This window comes from Urocitellus parryii, chromosome 8 (assembly GCF_045843805.1).
Source record: "Urocitellus parryii isolate mUroPar1 chromosome 8, mUroPar1.hap1, whole genome shotgun sequence".
Classification (NCBI taxonomy): Eukaryota; Metazoa; Chordata; class Mammalia; order Rodentia; family Sciuridae; genus Urocitellus; species Urocitellus parryii.
This window is the reverse complement of record NC_135538.1, coordinates 45,814,559-45,830,461: the sequence shown is the minus strand read 5'-3', so window position 1 is coordinate 45,830,461 and position 15,903 is coordinate 45,814,559. Positions and strand designations below refer to the sequence as shown.

At 32.9% G+C, this 15,903-nt stretch overlaps 1 protein-coding gene across 1 annotated transcript in view; it reads left to right on the top strand.

The window, feature by feature from the left end:
* Positions 1-538: 538 nt before the first annotated feature.
* Positions 539-15,903, top strand: part of Rfx6 (regulatory factor X6) — a 50,597-nt gene continuing 35,232 nt past the window's right edge. Inside the window, exons 1-4 of the mRNA XM_026394092.2 lie at positions 539-761; positions 1,035-1,191; positions 4,841-4,964; positions 6,518-6,579. Coding sequence (XP_026249877.2) covers positions 539-761; positions 1,035-1,191; positions 4,841-4,964; positions 6,518-6,579 — 566 coding nt within the window. The remainder of the gene's footprint in view (positions 762-1,034; positions 1,192-4,840; positions 4,965-6,517; positions 6,580-15,903) is intronic.

The window sequence follows — 15,903 nt, the reverse complement described above, 5'->3', positions numbered from 1 at the left end:
GCAAGCTGTGCAAAGATGCATACGTACTCTAGGTCTGCACAGTGAAGGCCGCTTGGCAGGGTGCCAGGTTTAGGTCTCCTGAAAGTAAGGGTGGGGACTGTTGAAGCTCCCACTAAGAGGAGTGAAACTTTCTGGGCTCTTTCTGGAAGTTTGGGTTGTGAAACACGTCCCCAGAGTCAGCACAAAATGAGGGAAAGGGAAGGAGAAGGGGGAAGTAGGGCGGGGAATGGGACTCCCTAGTTCAGGGCGTGACGGGCTCAGGTGAGGAAGTGAGTTCTTAGGGAAGCATCTGCCGGGACAGCAGGCAGGTGGAGGAAGCCAGTCCCGCCTCGACCCGCCTCCGCCCAGGGGCTGTCTGAACGGTACCAGTGCACCGCGGGGTCCGGCTCCGACGTGCAGGGACTGGGGAGCTTGCGGCCTCCTCCCCCGCCCGGGTGGCCCGGGTCCCCAGCCCCGCCCCGCCCCGCCCCGCCCCGGGCTTGGGGCTCAGCTGGGGAGCTGGCCCAGCTGAGGGTGCCGAGGTGTCGCGGCCAGGAGCATGGCAAAGGTCCGGGAGCTGGAGGGCGCCTTCCTGCAAGCTCAACCTTCGCCCCAACTCTCCCCCGAGATCCAGGAGGAGTGTTGTGTGCAGCTCCTGGACAAGGACTTGCTCGTCTACCCCGAGGAAAGAGCCTACCTGGTGGCTGAAGCGCAGCCCCGGGGCGAGCTGGGCAGCCTGGAGAAAGGGGAAGACCCGGAGCTGCTGGGGGGAATTAAATCAGGTGAGTGCTCGGTCTTCTCCCGCACTGAGATTGGTACGAGGACATCCAATAACAAACATAAACACGCCTCAAAATGCATACACATATAATGTTCTGTCCAAATCATATTTCCCCAGGGAAAATGTCCACTAGAGATTGTTAATTCTAAGGGATTTTTGCATAACTCCTGTGTCCTTCCTATAGGGCACCCCATTGGAGGCAAACGTTGAGAGGCAATTTAATTGATTGTATATCCCTTTCCTCTCCTTTATCATTCCTTAAACTTGCAATCAGAAATGCAATTAAGCAACGGTAACTTTTCTTCCGAAGAAGAGGATGCAGATAACCACGACAGCAAAACAAAAGCAACCGATCAACACATCTCTCAGAAGAAAACCATCACGCAGATTATGAAGGATAAAAAGAAGCAGACTCAGCTCACGCTGCAGTGGTAAGACTGGCCCAAGGAGTATACTTATGCACCTGTTGAAGTTGTTTTCACAATTTGTTTCTCTCTGAAACTTTGAGTAGGCAAATTTAAAAGACGGAATAGGAATTTATCAGTTTTTTTTTTTCACTGACCATTTAACATGGAGACAAATTCTAGTACAGATGAAACATCAGCTGCTCCATATTATGGACTAAAATGATACATTTCTTCAAATGTAAGCAACCATGAAGGTTTTTATGACTTATGTACTTAAATGCAATCTATTTAGTCCTCATATATTTGTTATTTGGCAGTTTTTCTTTTTTAATTTATAAAACATGATCCTTAAAAAACAGCTTAAAACATAGAAGGATTTTAATGTTGTCCAAATGAATAGTATTGGCCCTAAGATAGACAAAATGTGTTTGAAGTAGAAGACTGAAAAATCAGGTAAGATATTACTATTAACTTAAACAAATATTCAACTATTTTTTATAGTACCTGTCATATGTGATTTATTATAGTGAAAAATCACAAGTTGGATTTTGTGCAAAATCTTTTAAAATCAGGAGTTTATCAGTAGGCTTTCTACATATAGAGAACATTTTCCTGAAAAGAAGAGCTCTAAAGTAAAAATGAATATTGTACTTATTTGCATAGTATAAAAAATAGAGGTATAAATTATCTCCCAAATTTCAAGTAAAAAAAAAGTATAGATATTACTTTTTTACTGATTAGTTATATAACCCCCCCTCTCTGTGTGTGTATATGTATGTGTATATATATACATACATGTATGTATGTATATATATAAAATCTAAGCCTTAGAAATACACAGCGGAAAAAAAATAGAATCTAAAATACTAGCAATTTGTATTTTTATTTATTTAAATATTAAATTACAATTTGTAATTTCTGTGATTATTTGTGTGTACCCTTTTAAACATTTGAAATATAGACCAAATATTCCTCTAAAGTTATATTTTAACTACTGGAATTGATATCATGGTTTCTAGTTAAGAATATACTAGAACTGCAAACAATCGAGCTAATTATCTAGAATATATTAGACACAGTTATTTTCACAGTTATTTCAGTTATTTGGGATGATTGGGGCAAAAGTGTTTTGATTTCAGATATATTATGGAGGTGTTTTGATGATTACTCTCATTTTTTCAGTTCATATTGAGTGATTAAAAAAACATGTTTAAACTTACCCAAAATTACTATTGTACTAATGTCTAGGATTAATCTGTATTTTGAAGACAAAATAATGCTTACAACAATATCAAAATAGATGGAAAGTGGTCATAATATATATGTTATTAGATATAATTTCAAGTAGCTGAATAGTTCTCATAACAATATGCATATTTTCAAAAGTGTAAAGCACTGTCCTTTTATTTGAATTTTCAACTATTCTAAAACGTGTTATTCTTTAAAAAAAAAACCCTGAGTTACTGATATTTTTAGAATTTTCATTTAAGGTTATAGATTATCTTGGTAGCATTAGAACTGAAAATCAGTGAAAAACCTGACTAACTTCAATTTTCACTGTTAATTAGATATTTGATTTTATGTGTGCAAATTAATTTGTTTTGAAACACTGCATTTTAGTTTTGCAGTTTTTGATCCTCCTCCTCCTCCTTCTCCTCCTCCTCCTCCTCCTTCTCCTCCTCCTCCTTCTTCTCCTTCTTTTATTCTTCACAGAAAAATTGGTTTCTGATACTTTATCTGCTCAGGGAATACCTCCTTGAACTTTTTGTAAAATGTTTAAGTTAGAATTATTTAAATATTTTAAATATGTTAAATCAGAAAACTTGAAGGATTTCATCCCCAATATTAATCTCAATGCATGCTCAATATTTCATTGTTATTGTATTATAAATAATTGTGCTTTTGCTATACATAAATTTGGCATTAGTAAATTTAACCCCAAATCACCTATTGAAGTTTTAGAAAAACTTGGAATAGACTCTAAAAGTTCTAATTTTTAGATTGCTGTTCAGGTAGTCATAACACAATATATTCATATTTCATTTATTTAAATATGCAGTTAATTGCAAGTCAAAGGGAATTACAAATAAATTATATATATAAATTATATATATATAAATTATATGTATAATAAGATTTTAAGTAATGTATGTTATGTTTAGAGATATCCACTGAGAATTATGTTATATTTCAAATACACTTGGAGTTTTAGATAATCATAGTATTAGTTACATTTAAAAAGTATAAGGATGGAATAGATCAGTATTATTTCTGACTTAAGGGAATTGAATTTACCCATATGAATTTCACCAGCAACTGCATCACTAATCTTTCCCTGGCTGTTCAGGATTCAGAAGTAGTTTGTGAATGAAAGTAAGGGAGTAGAAGCATTTGCCAACCTGAAGTCTGGCAGCCCTTTCATGTTGAGAATGTTCTTTTAAAAACCTGTCATCTTCAATTTCGCCACTGGTATTTGTATATCAAAGAGTAAATCATGATGAACAGAGAGGGGATTTGTATAGAAGTAAGACCTAATATTTGCAATGTGGACTAGGTAGGGGTGATTATACATTAGCCGTGATATTTTAATTGCACTAGCAGATGTTCACTGGGGTTCTTGCTCTTCTAATATTAATCTTTGTGATCTGATTGTTGGGTGGTTTTTTTTTTTTTTTGGCCTTAAAGCCACACAAATTTATTATCTCACAGTTTCTGTGGATTAGAAGTCTAGGATGGGTTATCTTGCTACTCAGTTTGTTGTCTCACCAGGCTAAAATCAAGAAGTCACTTGCTGAAATCTCATCTGAGGCTCTGGGTTTTCTTCAAATCTCACTGTTTTTTCAGAGCATCTATTCCTTGCTCCTATTGAACTGAAGTCCTCAGCTCATATCATTGCTAGTTATTCTTTAAAGTGTTATTAACCAAGATGCAGTGTTTCAAAACAAATTAATTTGCACACATAAAATAAAAAATCTAATTAATAGTGAAAATTGAAATTAGTCAGATTTTTCACTGATTTCCAGTTCTAATACTACCAAGATAATCTATAACTTTAAATGAAAATTATAAAAATATCAGTAACTCAGGTTTTTTTTAAAAGAATAGCACTTTAACTACTATCACTCTCTGAGAGGTGGCCTTCTTCAAAATATAGCAATATGCTTCTTCAAGATCTTCAGGAGTTTGCTACTACTTTGGAATTTTTATGTCTTCTATCTCTGACCTCTAGGCCTTCTTTTTAGAGCTTACTATATTGGTCAGGCTCATGCAGGGTAATCTCTATTAAAATTTTTGTTTATACATAATAATTGTACATATTTATGAGGTATAATATGATGATTTGATTTGTGTGTACATATGGTAGTGATAACTCAGGATAATTAACATATTCATCACCTTAATATTTTATCATTTTTTTCGATGAGTACATTCAAATTCCTCTCTTACAACTATTCTGAGATAGATAGTGCATTATTGTTAATTATATTCACCCTGATCTGATTTTTAATAATATCCAAAATAAAGGAAATTTACTCATTAACTCATGTGTATAGTCTGTTTTCAAAATAAGGAGTAAGTCATTGAGAAAGGAAAAAGAAAAGGAGTAATAAAGAAAAGCTAGGAAAAAAAGAAAGAAAGAAAGGTAGACCTAATTCTTTTACTTTTTCCTTAGGCTTGAAGAGAATTACATTGTGTGTGAAGGAGTTTGCTTACCTCGGTGTATCCTATATGCACATTATTTAGATTTCTGCAGGAAAGAGAAATTAGAGCCAGCTTGCGCTGCCACCTTTGGAAAGGTAAATGGCATATGTTGATTATACTACCTTACAACTAACGTTGTGTTTGATAGGCAATATGGGAACAAATTTATCTTAGGAAGTTCCTTTAGAAAATGTTAAGACATTTACTTTACAACCATAATTGAAATCTCTTAAGGACTGTGTTTGGAACTGCTATATAGTAAAACCTTGATTTTGAGTATTAGAACCCTGGCTGTCAAAAGATCTAATGTAAACTTCAAGTAAGCTCTGTTTAACAGTAGCATTTTCCTTCAAAGAAGTATGCATCAAAGAGTGTGATATGGCTAGTATGGAGGAACAAAATTAAATGGAGATGTTGATGCAATTAGCAGTTGTCTTTATTATTTAGGTTGTTTAAGTATGAGTTTTTAATATAATTTTATTCCAATACCTAAATAGTTTTTCTAACTCTTGATTTCACTTGAAGTATGTGTATACCCGGTACGTGAAGATTTTATGATGGGATTGGTTAAATTTCTCTGATTTAAAAGCATTCCTTTTTGCCTACTCTGTATGGTTTCAATAGGAACCTATGGAACTGACATTACTATACTTACATGTGTTGATATCATTTTGAGAATCAGGAAACATTCTTTTGGGAAAGAATTGTTCTTTGAGATCCTTATCTTGATGTTTCCTGAGAACTAAGCTATCACAGAAAAACTGTAAGAGCTTTGGGTTTCGGATCTTATATATTTAATACAGAGTGAAATCCAAATTCTAACCTGTAGAGGGACTCATTGTCCAGAAAGTAATGAATATTCTGGTCTAGCTCCTCAGTTTAAAAAAAAAATAATTAAATTATTTTTTTTTTGAAAATCCATCTGTTTATGGAAGAAGTATGATATGGCATATGGTACTATAGTGGCCTAGGTTCTGGCCAATAGGGTGACTAACTTGTGAAACTTTCTGCAAAGCCCTTGCAAATGTAGTTCACTCAGCCTATAAAATGGGGAGGTTACTGGGAAGACCACTTCCAGTATCCATGTTAGCATTACCATTTTGTAATTCTGCCTTATAGCAATAATTCTTAACCTAGGGTCATGGCACACCCTGAGAATCTGATAAAAACTGAATACATAATTAATACATAACAAAGAAATTAACACATAACAAAGTTTGGCATGGAGCCCTCTGAACTTCATAGACATATCTCATAAGATCCAGGTGTCTCTTCAGTGTTGGGATGGATATTTAATTGTGGGTAATTCCCTAGATGATAGAATTATTATAAAGAAGCCCAAACCATCCTGCTCTGTGTACAAAGAAAGTAATAATTACTTTGGTAGTAAGTTCAAGCAAAACTAGGTACTGGGAGGATCTGCGCTGGCAATTGACACAAGGGCAAGAGAATACTTTAATTAAAAAAATATCTTCTTGTTCTGATGTATTGATGTATATTAATATGTATATTACTTTTTCCAGAGTATATATTAACTTGTAGCTCCCTTGGGGTTCAGCATTTACTTCCTTGAATTAATTGGTTATGAGTGGCTTGCATTAGAAACCCCAAACTTTTTAAAAACTAAAGTACTTTTCTACCCTTTTAGACAATTCGCCAGAAATTTCCCCTCCTAACCACACGGCGGCTTGGAACAAGAGGCCATTCAAAGTAAGATACATAGGTGAACTATAGATTCTTCCCTTTTACATGAAGATGTAAAATAAATATTGTCTTTACCAGTGGTAGAACCAGGTATTTACTTTTTAATAAAGCAGACTTTTACCAACTCTAACACAGAAAAGTAGATTTATAACATTTAGAAATAATATTATAATAAAAATCATAATATATTATTAATTCTTCTAAAAAAAGTTAAATGAATCATTTTCATAATATTTATGCCTTTACTGAAAGAACCAGTGTCACTAAAGAGTTATGTATGACTCAATATAGTGACTAAACGGAATCCTCAGGCTCCCAAAGATACAAGGTCAAAACCAGGGGGTGAAGAGCTATCAGTAGAAACAACATCCTTCAGTGTAGGTAATACTCTTCCTCCAGCTTTCTTTCCAGACCAAAATTTCTTAATATCTCCTTTCTCCTTCAAGATAAATGACATGCACAAATGGCCTCTTTGGTCATCTCTTAATGTAAAAACAAACATAAAGTGTCACCTATTCTTCCTCTTTGTATCTTTAGTTTTTTATTTCTTTTGTGGCTTTTACTGTAAAATCCTAGTTGCAGGTTCTTGTTCTTTGGTTATTCCCTCTGTTCACTGTGTTTTCCATTTTATCCTTTCTTGTAAATGTAAGCATATAGAGATCTTTTTACCCTGGAAAAAAATCATCTCAGAACTTCTATACCCTTTGCCATTTCTCTATTACTTTTTTTCTTTATTATTTCTTGAAAGAATATCGTCTCACTTGTCTTACTACTGGTCATATTCCTCTGTCCTAGTCCATTTTACCAGAACAAAAATCCAATGGCTCATTTTCACTCCTACTCATCTTAACCTTGACTCTTGCCTAGTCTTTGTCCTTGTTGCTAATGCCTTCTTTTTTAAAAAAAAAAAATTACATGACTTTTTTTCATTTGTTTTAATTAGTTATACATGACAGTAGAATACATTTTGACACATCATATATAAATGCAGTATAACTTCTCATTTGTCTGGTTGTACATGATGTAGGCTTACACAGGTCGTGTAATCATATATTGCTAATGCCCTCTTAAAATAAGTAAATACAGAAACTTTCCCTCTGTCCTGTCACAGCACTACCCAATTCCCCTTCTATCACTTTTCGCTTGTCCACTGTCTCCTGTTACAACATCTAGTTATGTGATTCTAGTCTGCTGCTGAGCCACAGAAGTATAATGAGACTTCATATATCTAATTGAAATGTTGCTAGTAGCCACCTTAAAAAAAGTAAGAAGGAACAGATGAAATTAATTTCATTGAAGTTTTATTTAACCTATATATCCACAATGTTATCATTTTACCATGTAATCATAACTAAGGAGATATTTTACATTTGTTTCATGCTGAGTTTTTGAAATCTGGTATATATTTTACACTACTAGTACACCTCGGTTCAAACTTGGCTGCATTTCAAGAGCTCAGTAACCACAAGTGTTTAGTGGCTGCCTGACTGGCTAGCTTAGCTCCAATTATTTGACAAGAAATAAGTCCTACTTTTCAAATTCTCTTGAATTTGTGTCTCCTCAGTCCCACTTTTATATCCTGACTATGACTCTGTCTTTCAATTTCTCCAAACTTTTCAAATTCTCTTGAATTTGTGTCTCCTCAGTCCCACTTTTATATCCTGACTATGACTCTGTCTTTCAATTTCTCCAAACTGACTTTCTAAAGTTCAGATTCAATTATATCACTCATACTCAGAATATTCTGCTTTCTTCATTTATATTAAGGACAAATTTTTCTTCGCTTGACATTCAAGGACTATTTAGTTCCAACCCATTTTCCTGTTTTATCGTTTACTTCTCAGTTTTCAGCATCTGGCCTCTGTTCTCACTTGATTCTTACCCACCCACCCCACTACCCTTTGCTTCACTCCAACTGTTCTCTTACTCAGAAGGCCCTTTCTCCTATGTGTATGTTGAAATCTTACCCATTTAAATGAATGCCTCATGAACTCTCTTTTTCGAATGTTTTCTTAATCTATTGATTTATTGTAGGCTCTTTGCGTCCTCATTGCAGATTTTTTGCTTTTGCTTTTTTTTTTTTTTTTGGTATCTATTTTAATGCGACATTAACTTATCTCAACCTCTAAGCAGATAATAAGTATTTCAAGGACTGGGACTTTGTCTCATTCAGGTTTACATTCTTTCTGTTGCCCGATAATGATAGATTATCAATTAATGCTAATTTAAGTTATTTCAACTAATGTTAACAGTATTGTGGCCTGGGCAGAAGAAATAAAATCACAGATTAAAAAGATAAAATTGGTCCTCTCCTTCTAACCTAGTCAGAGTTATTTCACAGTTGACTCCGTTTAGCCTGATTTTTACTGAATTTGATTCCTTCCAAATTGTGTAAGTAGAGTAGAGATCAGATAGTGTTTGAACTAGAAAGATATGTGAAAAGGGGCAAAGCAATGCAGAGAAATCCTCTGGACAGGATCTGCAAGGGGTGGGCAGGCTGGCTGCACCGAAAGTAAATTAATCCTGGAAGGAGCCTTTAAGATTAGGGATGAATCATTAACCCTGTCCATTGTGACTTGGTCAGGCTCTAGTACTTAGGTTGATATAGCAACATTTGGTGACTTCTGGCAATTTATTTGATATCTTAGAGTAATAGATGTGCCCAAGGGCAAAGCATTAACAATTTGAATTTTTTTTCTGCTTTACTGATATGCCATTTGCTTTTTATGGCATGACTATTACATTTTTTTGGTATTTTTAATATCATGAGGAAAAGGAAAATTTTTCTTTTATAAACTAAGTGTATTGGAAGAAATAACAAGATGTATCTTGTGTGTCTTGAAAATGGTAAAAGTTTTGATGTAATTATTCTTAACCACGTAATTTCTCTTTTTCTTTTTTTATTTCAAGAAATGTCCTTAGATTTTTATTTTGAAAACCAGTACATCAAAAGGTAGCATAGGGCCTGGGGTTTGGCTCAGCAGTAGAGCACTTGCCTAGACCATGCATGGCCCTGGGTTTGATCCTCAGCACATATAAAAATAAATTAAAGGCATTGTGTCCAACTATAAGTAAAAACAATATATATATAGTCTCCCATACTCAGAATATTCTGCTTTCTTAATTTCTATTAAGGACAAATTTTTTCTTTGCTTGACATTAAGGTCTATTTAGTTCGAATCCATTTGGTATATATATATATATATATATATATATATATATATATATATAGATAGATAGATATAGATAGATATAGATATAGATAGATATATATAGATAGAATAGACTAGTGCTTAGGAAATTGGTTTGAAGTTGGACAAATCTAACTGTAAATCCCATTCTTCCAGCTGTGGCTGTGTGAAAACAGATCAATGAAGTGAGTATAGAATATCTCAAAACAATTGTTGTGAGAATTAAGTGAGAAAAGTATAGGAATGAATGGAGGAATAATATGCTTCTAACTTCAGTATCCTAAAAAATAGACATTAGTAACTGAGTGCATTCATAAATTGACAATATAATTAAAAGTTATTATTTATTGAATAATACACAAATATACACATGTACTCATTTCTCTTTCCAGTAATGATACGATATAGGAATTGGTTTATTTTACAAATGAGGAAAGATTATTAACCTGCCCAAGGCCATAATGATACTACCCAATAACAATGTTGGCATTTATACTAATGTTTTTCTGACTTTAAATTTTATGCTTTGTCAACTATTAAAAGTAAAAAACCTACCTTTTTTTCATATCAGTTGTTTCACGAAACAATTATTATTAATTGAAATTTTGATTTTTTTGAAAAAAAAAGAAATTTTGATTTTTTTGAAGTATGTTTTATTTTTTAAATGAACAGTTCTTAAAATTTATTAATATAATGGATTCTTCCTCAAAAAGATAATAGCACTTTATTAAACCTCAATCATAAATTTTATTTGGAGGTATTTATGTTTTATATAAAAGTAAATTTGTAGCACCTATGAAATTTCACTGTTGCCTTTTAATTTTTGTCCTAAATATTTTTCTGCTAGTATGTTATCTTCTTATGTATCATCATTTCTAGATTGTTTAATATTTTATACATTTACATTTATGAAAACATTTTTATGTCTACAGAATGGTGAACAATTGAATGAAATATAAATGAAGTACATATACCTTGAAGAATCAGGAAATCATAATTTCTCCAAATTTCATAAAACATTTTGCTTTTATTGTAGTGTTTAGTATAGTACCCTAAACATACTGTTATTGAATGTATAATGATTTATTTTATTATAATTATAAATTATTATTATATAACATTTTAAAATTAATGTATCCTACTTTATTGTTTATTTACCTCAACTTTTTTGGATTCAATATTAAAATATATTAATTTATATAACTTCTGATAAAGATTACTTACAAAATAAGTTTTTAATTTTTGTTAAATTTTCATAAAATAGCTTGAGTATGTCCAATCATTTCATTTGGGACTATCAGACAAAATTTATCTTAGATTATGATTGACTTAAAAGACTTTTCTGTATTGTGGGCACAAGGCAACATCATAGTTTTTGAATCAGACCTTAGATATATTTGGGTTCATGGACCAAAGGCACTCTCAAGATTTCTCCTCTGCTCTGGTCCAAGAATGAAATCCAAAGTTTGGAAAACACTGATTTATGTGACTAAGAGATGGTTAGTAGAGTTCATTCTGTGTCTACTTTGTAGTCCTGTCTTTCTAAATTCTGAAATAACTGGCTCTTACAGTGACCCATTCTCCCAACTCTCTCCTTGGCACAGGTTCTGTTATTTCTTCCCTTCATTAAAAAGTAAAAGAGAAAAAAGTTTAACTAAATAATATGAGCCAAACTTTTGTTCATTAAAAGGAAAAAATAAAATATTTAAAAGAAGCAGATCCATTAAAATAAATAAAAAAATGGACATAATCACTATATAGGCCCAAATATTATGTACTATCAAAATATACATAAATAAAAATGAAATAGTTCTGTTTCTACTGGTAAGTCTGATGTTCCAAATAGGAAACCACTTCTGGGGTTGTAACTCAGTGGTAGAGTGCTTGCCTTGAACATGTGAGGTGCTGGGTTCAATCCTCGACACCACATAAAAATAAATAAATAAAAATATTGTGTCCATCTACAACTAAAATAAAATATTAAAAAACAAAACAAAACAAAACAAAAACCTATAAAGATTAACACAAGGTATCAAAAAGCCTCACTCCAGACCACTGAACAAGTGTGGTTTACACTACACAAATTTTACACTCCATCCATTTTTTTACTCATACCATGCCTTCTCTGCCAAGAAAACCAGCAACCCAATGGCAGATTATACATTCAATACTGACTTTACTTTCTTGTTTTTTCTTTTCTTCCTTTTGATTTCCACCAATGCCAAAAGTATATACCTGATTTTAGTCTCTGTAATATTTTTAAAGTTAGATTTTAAATAAATAATAATTTAAAAATTTGATGGGTACAATAGAGTATTAATGAAGAGCAATTCTTGCATATTTAGCCCATTCATATTTTTATTGATGTACAAAGCATAGTTTTACAGAGTTTTTGGGATACAAAGAATTGGAAGGTAGGATACCAGCTGTCAAATAATTCTCATTATTAATATTAATTATTTAAAAAGCATTAACTGAGAAGGAATGCTATCTAGGCACTATAGGTACAATGCTGAGCAAAAAGAGCCTGTATTCCCACTCCCCCACACAGAATAGATTAACAAAGCAAGGGAGAACATAACTGAGCCCACAAATAGATTTCATGCACATGGTAGACTGTTTGATTTGAGGTTACATTTTAATTTATTATAGACATTATTCAACCAAATCTTGGTTTTTAGACATGATGGACAGAAGCTATTATCTTATTTATTAGTAGTGATTTAGTGGGTTAATAAAACTGATATGGCAGCTGCTCTTATCATAACAAGTTATTGCAAGTCCCTGAACAGCTTAATCCCATCATTTCCTTATCAGTTATCATTTGTGTAGTGTAAACTAACATCAGGGCTACTAGCTCAGTGGGAACATATGTTTCAGGAATTCTGTGAAAGGGCTGAAATGGAAAAGAAGAAATATAGTTACAAACTTAAATTGATCAGGAGATGAAGAGTATTAGACACAAGGTAAATATTTTAGTTGTTAAAAATGTATCAATAATTAAATTTGTCTTATTAAAAATCTCAAGTTTTAGACCATGTTTACTTTAAAATCCGGATACAGCATTAATTAATTTTTTCTTTATTCATAAATTATAAATGAAATTTACCTCTTGATGTAAGGCATAAGACCAGGGACAATTGATGGTTATGAGTGAACATAAATTTATTAGATAATTAGAAAGGCCACTTTGATGATGGAAACAGTTTCTTGGAGAAATTAGCCAACCATACTCAAGATTAATAAAGAATTTATCATGTATCTTTAAAAATATGTATAATAATCATAAAGGGAGAAAGAATTATGAAATGCTTGAAAACCTTTTTCAGAATAATCTATAAGTCATGCTCCAGATAGGTGTACAAATTAAAATAGCTAGTTGTCCCACAGTGAAACAAACCTCATTTTTTATTTAACAGGCACAGTATATGTTCTTGTTATATTGGAATATTTCTGGAAAACATTACCTAGCAAGATTTGTTTTAGGAAAATCTATTAACAACAGAATAGTCCTATAAAATTTTGCAAGGGGAATGAAAAATCCACGTGTACTCCTCATGAACTCATTCTTCCCAGTTTTATGAGGTTTATCTTTAGCTGCTAGGAAGAAGGAGCAGCTCACTTCTTATCTCTTCTCTGTTCTGAAAGACACTAAATCATCCCTGAGATGACAACATGTACCTAGTTAGACTTAAAGAAAGATTAAGTGGGAGAGATTATTTTATTGGCTCAAGAAGAACCTGGGTATGAAATGTGCCGGAGTATTACAATCATTGCAAAATATTGACAAAACATTGCACAATATTGTATTGCTAACAATGGTCTTTTCACCCAAACATATTGGTTTTATGCCTTGGTATAGAATATTTATCCCTACAACTTTTGGTCAACCCCAGTATTTTACTGTTACCATGGAAATGCACAGTATAAATTGAAAACTACTGGCTTTAAAAAAGTTTAGTTTTCTTGATTTCCAAATTCCTAGAACACATTGACTAACTCAATAAATATTTGAAGTTTTTTTTTTAACTATAATTTCTAATGGGGGGATGCAACTTAGAGAAAGATAAAATTCTCTTCCTCCACATCTTAGAGTTTATCAGGGAAGGTGAAAGTCTTGCACACACATACCAGTGACACAAGGGAAAATGCTACATGGGATAAGACCAAGAGAGGAATTCAGGGAACAGAAAGATTCATTTTGCCTGAGAAACCAGGCAAACTTCATATATTAAAGTTATGGGTAAGAATTGAGGACGTGTAGGTAGAAGGGTATTCCCAGAGGACAGTTCAACAAAACAGAGGCACCATCATGTAAAGCATAAGCTACTTACGGAGTACAAGTAACCCTAAAAGTAAATTATAAGATTTTATAGTGTTTTAGTAGGGTTAAACGAATTAGTACATTTCCTTACATCATGTTAAATAAGAGATTTTCAACCAAATTTCCAAATTGTGGTGGTAAAATATGCATATCTTTGACAGAATTTGTAGTTTCCTTTACATTATTATTTTTAACTTCTTTATATTATTCATGCAGTTATTCAATGGATGTTTATTGACTTATTATGGGAGTCTTACATTCTAGAAGGAGGCTTTGTTTATATTTGGAATGTCAAATATTAAGCCTCCAGATCAATGGTATTGGTCTTAATGAGTCATGTTTAGCTCTGTTTACTACAACTCATAAGGAACCAGAAAAATGTGTGTCTCAGTTTCACTTTAGAATTTCCAATAGTAAACAAACTTGAGAGACAAATTAAATATTCCTTCTGCACCATCTTGAGTGTGGAGACCACATACACTATGGAAATTGTGCTCTGTGAAACTGTGGGTTTAAATTCTTATTTCAAATCCATAAATTTTTACATAATCTTTTTAAATAAAGTACATAATTTTTGAATGTCTGTTTTGAAACTGGAATATATTCTACTTGCACGCTATGGAAAATTGAGGTCATAAATACACTTAAGTTTTTTTGCATGTAATAGGTGATCCATAAATGGTAACTATTTATTATCTATCATAGTCTACTTCAATTGTATTGTGATTCTTTTTTTTTTTTTTTGCATGCTTTTCTTCCATAGAAGACTATCAACTCCTTCAGGGCAGAGAGCATTCTCTACCTCTTTTTTAATTCATTGCACAATAAGCAATGAACACAGTGGAAGAAAGGAGAGCACACTCTTTCAATGGTTGCTTATCTCCTGGCACACTTATAAAAGTTTATTGATAGAACATGTTCAGCTACATCAACATGTTTAAATCATGAGTCATTGCTGTAGAGCTGAATGTAGTTAACCAAGTCACTTCCTTTGTGTCTGGATTGACAGTGTCATTTTCATTTGATGTATGAATAAAATATATTATTGAAAAAAAGATTTTTTTCACTAGATACAAAATACTGATTCTGAATGCAGGTGGAGGCATTAAATATTTTTGTTTGTAAAAATAGTCTTCTCTAATGTTTGGGAGTGAGATGAGGGGGACAACAGCAGTCATTTTATAAAACTAAGGAACAAATAAATTGTGTAAATGAAAATACTCTTTCCTTAAAAGTCAAAAGTAAGAAAAAAGAGGACAAATCCATAGTATATTTATTGGGTCCTGAAGGATGTTGTCATTTTTTTTTTAAAAATGTGATCATCAGGTGGTTTTAAAAAGTAGAAATAAACTTTGCTCCAGTGCTGGTTAGTGTGGTCAGTGCAAGCCTCTGGTTCAGGAGGCCATGGACAGGATGACATTCAAAAGCATGACTTTCCTGACCAGATTTTCCACATTTTGTTCATGACTGTACTGACAGCTAGCATAGGGGTCAGACACAGCATGAACTCTGTTTATTGAACTTATGGTCACCTCTCATGACTTATCATGACTTTTGTCAACCACTTATGAAATCGATGTAATTTCTTCTCAGCCTGCATAGCAAACTGCTTTAACTATGGTAGGATATTATTTGCACGTTGAAAATAAATTAGACAAGAAACAAGAAAATTGAGGTTATTATAATAGGAGCTTATCAACTTTTAAAGCAATGCTTAATATATATTGCTTTAGCAAATGTGTTATGTATAGTTATTTAAATTATGGTCTATAGAACAAAGAACGAGCTTTGTAAAAGAACATGAAATTATAATGT